Raw genomic sequence first — 11,699 nt, forward strand, 5'->3', positions numbered from 1 at the left:
CACGTGTACGCTGAAGCATATAATACCTAATTGATTTTTCCACCAAAAACGGGTCAACGGCAACAATCAAATTTGTTTACGTTTATTGGTTGTTTTCGAATGGGAGTGATATTCTTTAAAGCTATCATATCCTAAGGCAACATTTCAGCGGCCTAGTACACTGAAGAAATTTATGCTTATATGTAGTATTCCATTACAAGAACTAATTAACTGTTGATCCGCTCAAGGCAAGACACGGCTAAAACAAGAAAAAAAAATTGAAAAAATAATAAAAAATGTCGGTGCGGTTTCACAGGCACATTGTAAGACTGAAAATAAAATGGTGGTTGTGTGCCTTTTAATATTTTGTCAACGACTCTTGTTAGCAATATGTGCTCATGCAAAATCGTTCTTTTGTGCTCATTCTTTGTGCAGAAAGAATGCAATATGGTGCTCAGCTCAGTAGCATTACCATAATGTCAGAATTGGCTTATTAAAGAATCGCCGTGAGGTCTGAATCTTAACTGTATTTTAGAATGGTAAAAGTCGTTACCTAGCAAGTTTCAGTTTTAAATAGATTAAAAGAATATGGAGTTTTAATCGGGGTTCATTTAAAATTTAGCAAGAAATTACATATAGTAAAGTAGGTCCTTATAAACGACGTTTTCTTGAAACGAGCAAATATTGGCCGTTTTCGTACTAGAGATGGATTATCCGATAATCCACCTTCAAAATCCGTCAAAATTGACGGAAATACAGATGGAACAAGTCAGGCGGATTGTCCATCCAAAATTAAGACCGTTATTATTTTTAAATCCAGACGTGTTCTGCGTCTGAAGCGAATTATCCAACGGATAACCGTCTCTAGTGTGAATACGCCCAAGATGGCTTGTGCCAGTCTCCGCCTTACACTACAGGTAATCCAACTTCATCTGTGGTAATTTGGTAAACCGAACCTTTTTCTTTTCTTCTTCTTCACTCTCATATTAAAGCAAAAACAAAATTTTCTTCCAGAAAAGTGGGGGGCTGCTCCCTCAGGAGCCCCCGGTTGTATCAAAAACTTTCTCTCTCAAATAGAATATTGTAATCTAAGCGTGGTAACCTCATTTCGAATTAGGAGGATTGTTGGATTATAGCCTGCAAGCAAAGAAGAAAGGGGCCGAGAAAATGGAAACTAGAAGGTTACAAACTCTAACCAAACTCAAGCAGGGCTGGGGATTTTACCCTATGTAAAAAGTCGAGCTTTTAAAGCTGTTGCACCGCGAGTAACGGTGTACGAATTATCGTAACCTGAGATCAGGCCCAATTTTAGCAGTTCTCAGACATTCTCTCTTACGTAGTGGCACTAAAACTGGGCTCACGCCTCATTTCGCCTTGCTCGGCCAAATGATATATTTACCGATTTACAAAGAGAAGCGAAAATAGAGCCTGATCTCGGGTTAGGAGGATCGCTGACTAGCCTATAGGTTGACGACAGTTTCACCTCATATTCTTCTGCGGTGTCATGGTCCCATGAGAGTAAAAAAAAACGCGAATTTTCACTATATTCCCGCTTAATACTCTCATTTGAACAAAGCTCACATAACCTCCTATCTCCTCTTGTCCAGCCTCCTTCCGCGTTCCCGGCGTTGACAATCGCGGTACCATCCTCTCTATGAACCTCTAGGTGGTATGTGGTCAGCTGTGGTCGCACAATCAGCCCAGGTTATTAACGAATGCATCGCCCTGGTGTCGGACCGGGGTGGGTTTTGATAATTGATTGTCATGTGTATTATTTGACTTTTTAGTCTGATTAAGTAATTTGTACCCACTTTATTTACCGGTTATTTTAATGACTGTGTTAATATCACGTATCTAGAAATTAAGAGTTCTTGTTATCATTTAATTTCTTACAATGTTAAACACCCAAAACCCAAAAACATGGCCGCTTAATATCATACCTAAAAGTACCATTCCCTGATTCAGTCAATAAATAACCTGAGAACAGGCTCTACTTTCGTTTCGCTTCGTAAATGAAACTCTGGCGGGAAAGCGCAAAAACGGGAAAGCGAAAGAGTTGTGATCTGTCTTCAGGAAAACATGTAACAAACACGGGGACTTAAAAAGGTAAAGTTATCTAATGTAAAACTGAATTCATGCGAAAAAATACTTCCTTCTCATACTTATGTGGGGGCAAACAATAAAATTCAACTTATTAACATATTAAGAACTAGACAATAAATACGTAAATTTTTATTCTCTACAAAGTTTAACTGGCTGTACTCGCCAAGGTTCTTCTGTTTAGTCATTTCAAGTTGTGTTGGGTTTCGATTGCAAGAGGTAAAAAAGTATGTAAAGTAATTTTAAACATAAAATTATCTTTATCCTCTTTTCAAGTAGTGTTTAGGCTCTCTCTCTTTAATGGTGCATAACACAGGGTTCCCGCATACCTGGAAATCTGCCTTAGTTTTTCCCACTTGTGCAAGGAAACAGGATACACCTCACCTGCTGGGATTCTTATACCACTATCAATTGGAAACTTCTTGATGATGAAATAAACCCTCCCTTCTATTTCCACTGCCCCAAGGGCATTTTGTGGAATACGTTTTTGGTCAACAATGGACCACTTGTTGTTGTCTTGGTCATAAACCTCTACGGGTGCAGGGTCACCACGCACTAAACCGTTGGAATGAATATCAACCATACCCCCTGCTACATAAAGTTTACCATTCACTACAAAAAGACTGGACCCAAAATGAGGATGGCAGGTTAATGCTTTTTCTTCCCACATATTCTTTGCCGGGTCAAAACAATGCAGCATTGCATTCTGCACATCCCACACACCACGGGCATTATAAAATCCTTTCCCATAAAGCACAAACACCTTGGAATGGAGTACAGCCGTCCCACTATTATAACAAGTAACTCCCCTAATTGGCACAGTTACTTTTGCAATACTTTGCCACTGTCGTTCAGAAAAGCTATACCTCTGAGGAATCTTAGTGCAATTAGAATAAAAGGCATACATGTAGTCTCCTACAGTACACAGGTGGCTTAATTCTCCATTAGACTGTGAGTGTTTTTCCCATATGTTTTTCTCTAAATCATAGCAATAAATGTGGCCATTACACTGATCCTCAATGAATCTAGCAACAAAAATTTTGCTGCCAACAGTCTCTGCACAAGAGACGGATGCTATATCAGCTGCTGGCGCTAAGGAGGTCAATGGTTTCCATGATTTGGAATTAAAATCAAAATACTGCTTGTGAGTCCCGGGGAGCACAGCAACAAGGGCCTGCAATTAAAAACAGTGCAAACTTGGTACAGTTTCATTTAAGGCCTGTTGAGGTAGAGTGAAGTGGACGAATAGCAATAGAGCGGTTTTCACTTGACTGTCGTAAAACCAAAACCAAAGTAAATACACTAGCCAACCAAAGGGCGTAGTAAAACCAAAACCAAAACCAAAACCAATTACTTTTGACAGTCAACTGAAAACCGCTCTAACAGCGAAACTAAAACAAAGCATTAAATGTAATAAGCAAGGAAAACTTAAAATATTAATGAATCTCGTGCTTCAAACAGCCTGTAAAGCGGAGGGTTCGTGAATGCCTACATATGTATTATTGATGTCGCGTGCAATAATACAAATTATTATTTACCAAATCAGTGAACAGCAATCTTCGCGCGTTTTGATTGGCTCAGGTAACTTGGAATATCCTTGGCTATTCACTGTTTTGCGACCGGAGTCAAGATGGCGTCTCGTTTCGAGACATTTTCGAAAGACGAAATTTGAGCAATAAATGAAGCAGTCATAAAAACAAATACCAAAAAAGCGACGAACTTTGGCTTGTCAGTGCTACTGGTAGGCAGAACATGATTTTCATGCTGAATTTGCACCGAAATCGCAACAACGCACTTGACAAAATCCCCCAAACGTTAGTGAATTGTAAACAAAGTTACTACTAAGTGGCGCTTTTAATTTACAAAAAGTTACTTTTTTCATTTTTATCCAACTAATTTGGTAAATACTAAAACGACTTTCTCCCTCAGGGTCGGTGAGCAGCGCTAGGCATTCACCTACCCTTCAGGGGGATAGTTGTATAATATTGAGAAGCATTCGCGCTATTGAACTGAAAATTGAACTTCCTCGATTAAAATTTACCTATTCTCATTAGTAGGACACAAATCAGCAAATACATGTATAAATTCTTACTGAGCCCGATGAACGCATTCTTCCTTTTTCTTCGCCAAATGCAGAACTTGACGGAATGTAGCTGTACAAGAGTGATTCGTGAAGAAGCGTGTGAATCTCTCGTACTTGCTTCATTTCTTCTGAATTTAGCTCTTTGATCACCTCCCTGATGTTCACCAGTCCCAGGCGAACCGAACCTATAACTTTAGCAGCGACTGCCATTCTCTCTTCTTTCTTGTACTTGACCCACTGCATCACAGATTTGAACACGAATGTCTCTGAAGGAGCACTGAGGTCATCTCGACTAAGAAGATTCGAGAACTGATCGGCGTCAATATGAGACAAGAATTCTTCACTTTCACAAACTTCCTTGTACATTGACGCCATTTTGCTTTGTGCAGCTTCTTGTAGGGCTATCAGTCCGTGCCGATTTGCAATGGTGCCGATCTGACAATATGTCTGCACATCAAATCGAAGCTGAACAAACTGGGTTTGCAGGTAATCACAACACTGTTGAACAACACTTGTAACTTGGAGGTGATCGGCAGCGACAAGAACTTCAAATACGTTTTCATCGTTGACTTGAAGATCTTCACCGTAGATGGAATCCAGGACGATCTTCAAAGAAGCTGCTGAAATGCTTTCATCTTTGAGCTCGATCACTTCCTGGTTCGACTCCTTCATTCCGTGAGCAAACATGGCGTGAAAAAGCACAATGCGATGAGCTGAGAAAACTTCTTTGCTCGCTTTTAAATGAACATCAATGAATTCACCTTGTTCTCGAAACTGAGCACATCTGGTCAGAAGAATTTCGGAATGAGCAACCATTCTTGGGCTTCTTGGATCGGTATATCTTGCCGGAAAGGAAAAGTCACAGCATGAGATTTTTCGCGTGACTCACGTCTGGATCACGTGACCAAGACATGTCTGGAAGAATCTTCGTTTGTCACGTGAAGTATCTCAAAGTCACGACATACAGTAAACTCTTTTGCCACTTTCATACCCAAAAATGAGAACCTGCTTAGTCAAGCAAGATCATGCGGGTTTTGGGGTTTTTATGATAAAATTTAATATATAATCAGTTTTGTTAGGGTTATATAAATAATAAAATTGTGAAGAAATAAAGAGCAACGCTTATTAAAACATGACGTTTCGGCGACGACATGTCAACATTGTAAAACGCAAATGAAAGAGACTATGAAACGATATATATAAAAAACGAAGTCTCTTTCATTTGCATTTGATAATGGTGACATGTCGTCGCTGAAACGTCATGTTTTAATAGCGTTGCTTTTTATCCTTTTGTGTTTAAGAAAATCTGTCGTTATCAATAAATAAAAAGTTTATTTTTCTGGTAATCACCAATCTATTACCTCCTTCATAAAAATTAAGAAACTTATTAGGAACCTACTAAGCCTAAATTGCCAATACGTACCCCAAAATAAAAGAACCAGTCTTTGCCAGAATTCAAGTAATGTGGGTTCTTAATTTTAGCAGGTGTTACTGTAATTGCTTATTTTTGTCGATAATTGATAATAATAATTCTTTTAACAGGGCCTTTGAATAGTTTATCCTACTTTGATTTATAATACTCGGAATATTGGGTAGAGGTCATGAATATAAGGTTTGAAGCTGCCGGGAGCAGTTTCCTCCTATGATCTTTTTATGAGAAGCTTATTCCCTGTAATTCATTACAAATGGGCACCAATCAATATAGCCGATTACTTTAGCAGAGGATGAGCGTCCCGAATGTAATTGGGCCCACTTCCTCTGCTCCTTCTAAGTTGTACTCCTTGATCCTCTGCATTACTGAGACGAAAGACTCTCAAGGAGGTGTAAATTTGGCTAGGAATGACGGCATAACTGATTTAGAAATGAATAAATTCTTTCCTTTTAGAGCGTTTTTCCTTGCACATGGAGGACTTCTTGCATTTGACATCTCGCACCGTGTACTGAGTAATTTCAATCTAAAATAATTGTGACGTCATTGTCAGGTGAAATTCATTCCGATCGCAAAACTAGAAATCATGATATCATGTGCCACTTTAATTTTTTTTTTTACCACATTTTGACGTCATCTGTGATCTATTTTGAACAGACGCACGACAAAATGGAATCTGTATTTGTTAAATCGACGATAGAAATGATGTCAAAATGGTCAAAAGTTAAGTCAGAACCACGAGTCGCAGGAAAGTCGGGTTTCGCTGCAAAGATCTGAACATTTTGACGTCATTTCTTTGCCTGACAAGAGTATAGACCATGTAAAATAGTGGTCGACTTGCTTTTTACAATAACATAGAGAGTTTTTGACGTCAATTTCCGTTGAATTTTCTCGGAAAATTGCGTGCGCAAGAAAGAGAAAAACAAAATGCGCCACCATCACGTCTTTTCATCACTTGTATCGACTATAGCTCTCGACCAATCAGCGCGCAAGAAATCGCTCAGTTATTTTAAGAAATTCAACAGTATACGTTGGGTCGTTTACCATTTGTTGACCAACACACACTGAGCCATTTACTATTTAAGTTTTGCATATTGGAAGCTCAGCGCTTCCGGGCTGCTTTTCGGCAAAGTTTTATCCATCGAAAGGGTCATTATGATCTGGAGAATTAAGGAAATGTTACCCTCGGTGGATAACACCCTCCTCGATATAAATAATTCTCCGGCCTCATGCAATAGAGTAATTGCTAAGTATTCTCAGTCATTTTAACGCTGTCCCTCTTTAAAGGTACGTAACAAAGAGCTGCATTTTTGTCAACGTTTCCTAAATTTTTCCAGTCTCCCAGATTTACCGGACACACCTCCCCTGGTGGGATCCTAATGCCACTGTCAATTGGAAATTTATTTATGATGAAATAAACCTTCCCCTCTATTTCCACTGCACCAAGGTTATTTTGAGGAATACGGTTTTGTTCAACAACGGACCACTTATTGTTTTCTTCATCATAAATCTCTACAGTTGCTTGCTTATCACATAGCGAGTGCCCCAAAGTAGTAGCAACATGACCTCCTGCTACACAGAGTCTATTATTCACCACAAAGAGACTGGACCCAAAGTGGGGGTTGCAGGTTGAAGATTTCTCTTGCCACATATCGCTCACTGGATCAAAACAATGACGCGTTGCATTTTGCATCTGCCAAAGGGACTCGTATAGTCTATGCCCATAAAGTGCATACAGCTTTTGGTGATGGATCGTGGCACTGTTAAAATAAGGGTAGTGGGGAGGACTCTTTGTGAAACTTTTAGAGAAACTTTGCCACCGGTGTTTTGCAAAACTATACCTTTGCGGTAGCTTGCTGCAATCCGAAGGTAGTGCATACATGTAGTCGCTTACAGCGCATAGGGTGATGATTGGTGGGTATGGAGGAATATCCTCGTGAGTGTGCCACTTATTTGTTTCTATGTCATAACAGTAAACACAGGATCTCCCATCCGGGAATTTTCCAGAAACGAACAACTCACGGCCAACAATCTCTGCACAGTAGCAATTTTTTGTTTCAGGTGCAGGTGCTAAAGATGAAAGCTGCTTCCAAACCTTTTTTTTAACATCAAAGTACAACATATGGGTCTGAGGGAGAACAGCAACAATGACCTAGAATAACAAGAAAAAAAGACAATTTCTGTTAGTCAATGAGGAAATAACAGTATACACAAATGATTTTTGTCTTGCTGTATTTACCTTTTTGTTACTTAATTTAGCGGGCCTTAAATTTCGCGTTTTTCGCGATTTTATAAAATCGCGAAATCCAAGACTCGCGAAATTTAAGACCCATATAAACTGAAAAAATTTAAATCTTTATTTACATGTAATTAAAGGAACAAAATATACAGGATATGTATGGACAAACACAAACTGCTACTCACTTTTGTGTCTTAAATTTTTAAATAACATTAGTTTGCAAAGATTGCACATTTTGCTTGTTCCAGTTCATCCAAAAAGTTTTAAAGGTTGAGACTTTTTCATCGCCTTATAAATCGCGAAATTCAATGCCCTCTGTTCATATTTGCTCGCCAAATCGCAAAAATAAAACCCCGCGAAATAAAGTACTTATAACTAAGGTAGTAAATGCATTTCTCTTTTAACAATATCCTTTTATTGCTTATTGAGATCATCTTCAGGAATAGGAAATGTACTCCTTTTCTATGGAAAAGATAGCCAATCACCAGAAAAGCCGTTGTAGACTAGCCGGTACAATGATAGGCTCGATTACCAGCCGCTGTTCGAGAAAGTGAGCCCGCACGGACCCTGGATACGGCAGAAATCGAGCCTAGTAGAATGATTAACCCAACCGGTTATCGCTGCCGATCATGGTTCAATACTGCCGAAATTTACTGAGTAAGTAGTATCATTTCCGGTGTGTCTTTTAAATATTGTTTGAGACATACCAGAGCCAATGTTTTACCTTGGCTTTAACTTTGAGGACCACTGACCGAAGTTGATCAGTGTTTTCGTTGAGATCCGATAGAGATCTAAGAACAGTGAACGTGGGGTCGGATGCATCCACAAGTTTTGTCAATTTCATTTATAAAGCATTTCGTTGTGAGGAAAAAGGCACTGCTCGTATTCTCGTTTGAAATTCGTTGGAGCCAACTCTTTTACGACCGATTAATAGTGTTCAGTGGCTACTGTATTTTCCTTGGCATGGAACAAAATACTTATGAAAATCTTTCTCGTGGTAGAACTTGGAATGCTCCGCCTGGAAAAAAGCTCGTGTATTTACAGATAAAATTCAAGTGACAAGTGGCATCCATGATATACCACAAGAAAGCATTGCATAACTGGTATATGGCCTGTACCAGGCGTTCAGATGGTGGGGAGCGGTGCGAAGTAAAGAAAGCGATACTTCTCCCCCTCCCTCGTTTTTATTTTTTCGTGCTTCTTTTTACTTTGCACCGCTCCGCACTATCAGAACGCCTGGAACAGGCTAAACTGGCATATAGATCCGAACATGATTTGGAGTATTCTTTGATGACTATTCAACCCATCCTAAGTAGTCAAGATTCACCCGTGCCAAACGTGACTGAGCACAGGTGCTAGGCTCCTTATTCAGTCGCCATTAACTGATAATGAAGATAACCAAGAGCCATACTATTATGGCTTTAGAGATAAGTTAAGTTTCAGTCACTTTCACGACAAAATCTGCTGTCTTTCAGTTTCGTTGAAAATGTTACCTTATGTTGGTCGAATATGGGATACCAATTAGCCACTTTGAGGTCGCGTGGGAGACCAGGGCATTGTGGGCTGTTTTGGGGGACGCGTTTTCAACATAGCGGCAAATTCGTCCCCCTAAACAGTCTCACAATGCACTTTAACAATCATCAAGACCCGGTCTCCCGCGCAACCTCAAAGTGGCTGATACACAAATTGGTCATTCCAGTGGAAAAAGTTGCGATGATCAGGAGTAAATTCACTTGTAAAAGAAAAAGCCAAAAAAGTCGCACACTTTGCCTGGCCTGGGTGCAAACGCTCTCTTTTTCTCCTAGGGATGCAAACTTAAGCTTGCACCTGTACCAACCCTGTCGGCCCAAACCTATCCATACTACAGACGGCAGTCTCCATGAAAATAAACTATTCATCACAAGTGAACAAACTAGATGATTCATAACACGATGAACCTATATTTCGGCTGCATTCAACAGCCTTCATCAGGGTTGTAAAAATGTTTACAAATCTGCGTAATTCTACTTTAAAGATACACAACACGTGAGCACTTGTAACCAACGGACTATAATATGCGCGCGCGCGTTAACAATTACCAGGTACTTCTACGGTTTTATCTACGTCTCCACCGCTTATATATGTATACACATATAAAAAACACACTCAAACTTACGGGATCCGTTGAACGTAGTTTTGCTTTCTCTACGGCAAACTTGGAACTATTTGAAGGCCTGATGTTATGTAAAAGCGATTTATGGAGAAGCATATGAATTTCCGGCACTCGTTGCATCTCTTCTGTGTCAAGTTCTTCAGTCAAGTCATTGATATCCACCAACCCTAGACGAACCGCTCCGATAACTTTGGCTGCGATTGGCATCCTCTCTTCCTTCTTGTGTGTAATCCACTGCATCACAGATTTGAAGACGAATGTCTCTGAAGGAGCACTGAGGTCATCTCGACTAAGAAGGCGAGTGTACTGATCGGCATCCACATGGGACAAGAATTCTTCACTTTCACAGATCTCTTTGTAAATGGAGGCCATCTTAGTCTGCGTGGCTTCTTGAAGGTCTTTTAGACCATGTGGATCAGCAACCGTGGAGAGGCGACGATACGTCTGCAAATCAAATCGAAGCTGATCAACAAACTGGGTCTGCAAGTAACCACAACACTGTTGAACAACGCTTGTAACTTGGAGGTGATCGGCTGCGACGAGAACTTCAAAAACGTTTTCATCGTTGACTTGAAGATCTCCGCTGTAGATGGAATCCAGCACGATCTTCAGCACGATGAATGCCTTCATCTTTGAGCTCGATCACGTCCTGGTTCGACTCTTTCATTCCACGAGCAAACATGGCGTGGAAATAATCGCTACTGGCAGCGAGCACAATGCGATGTGCTAAGAAAATTTCTTCGCCCACTTTTAGAGGAACATCAATGAATTCACTTTGTTCTCGAAACTGAGCACACTTTGACAACAGAATCTCAGAATGGGCCCTCATACTGAATCAGCGAAGGAAATAGTTGCATTGCGTGATCGCGTGATCCTATATGCCATAAATCAAGATACTGATCACGTGAGCTATAAAACACTGCGTCATGTACTACATGTTTTCTACCTTCCTATTCCCCTCTTAAATGAAAATACAAAGTCGATGAAACCTGCTCGAGCCCCTTCATTGCCTTTCATTGCCTTATTGAGTGAAGCCGAGAAGAACTCCTTTCAAATAATGTACCGCAAATCTACAGGTTCTGTCTAAAGCAACGAGTGCGGTAACTATGATAAAAAAAGCCAACAATTATGCGTTTCATTTTCGTTGATCCTTAGAGCAAGTATTCTATTCAAACAAGCTGATCATCTAGAAAATCCTTGAAATGACTATAAGGAGGTTCTGAGGTTCAAAAAACTAGAGATAGGCACGTAAGACTTACATCCTGATTACTCTATCTGCTAAGCACTTTGTGTATGTATAAATGAAAACGAAAGGGGATAAGATTTGAAGAGTGCAGTGTGGTGAAACTGAGAAGAAAAATGCTGTAAATTAGTGAGAAGGGAGGAGAAGAATTGACATCGTCTGGTTAGAACAGGACGGTTTCACAAATGGTTCAGTATGGTGTACAGGAGGCAGACAAATGGCCGAAGGAGTACAGATTTAAAAAGTGTACAAATGAGCGTGAAGTTGATTTTCAACATATGGATAGAATCAGTAGTGAGTACACCGCTGGGAGCCGGGATGAAAGGAGTAATCTGTGAAAAGAAGGAGCTCAGATGTAGATTAATGTAAGCAGACGAACGTAAGGTTGATTATCAACACATGGCCAAAACAGAGGATTTACTAAAAGTAAGTAATTCTATGAAAAACTCAGTGTGGTGAAACTGTGAAGAAATT

The 11,699-nt window shown here is 39.9% G+C and overlaps 1 protein-coding gene and 1 pseudogene across 1 annotated transcript; both read right to left on the reverse strand.

Annotated features, from left to right (window-relative positions):
* Nucleotides 1-662: 662 nt before the first annotated feature.
* LOC140937402 (kelch-like protein 26) lies at nucleotides 663-5,000 on the reverse strand. The gene is made up of 2 exons (XM_073386958.1): nucleotides 4,172-5,000; nucleotides 663-3,253 (listed from the first exon to the last, which is right to left on the reverse strand). Exons 1-2 carry the CDS (start codon nucleotides 4,976-4,978, stop codon nucleotides 2,351-2,353), a joined length of 1,710 nt encoding a protein of 569 aa, XP_073243059.1. The 5' UTR covers nucleotides 4,979-5,000; the 3' UTR covers nucleotides 663-2,350.
* Nucleotides 5,001-6,821: 1,821 nt separating this feature from the next.
* On the reverse strand, nucleotides 6,822-10,811 carry LOC140937662 (kelch-like protein 26; annotated as a pseudogene).
* Nucleotides 10,812-11,699: the final 888 nt, after the last annotated feature.

This window comes from Porites lutea, chromosome 5 (genome assembly GCF_958299795.1).
Source record: "Porites lutea chromosome 5, jaPorLute2.1, whole genome shotgun sequence".
In the NCBI taxonomy this organism is placed as follows: Eukaryota; Metazoa; Cnidaria; class Anthozoa; order Scleractinia; family Poritidae; genus Porites; species Porites lutea.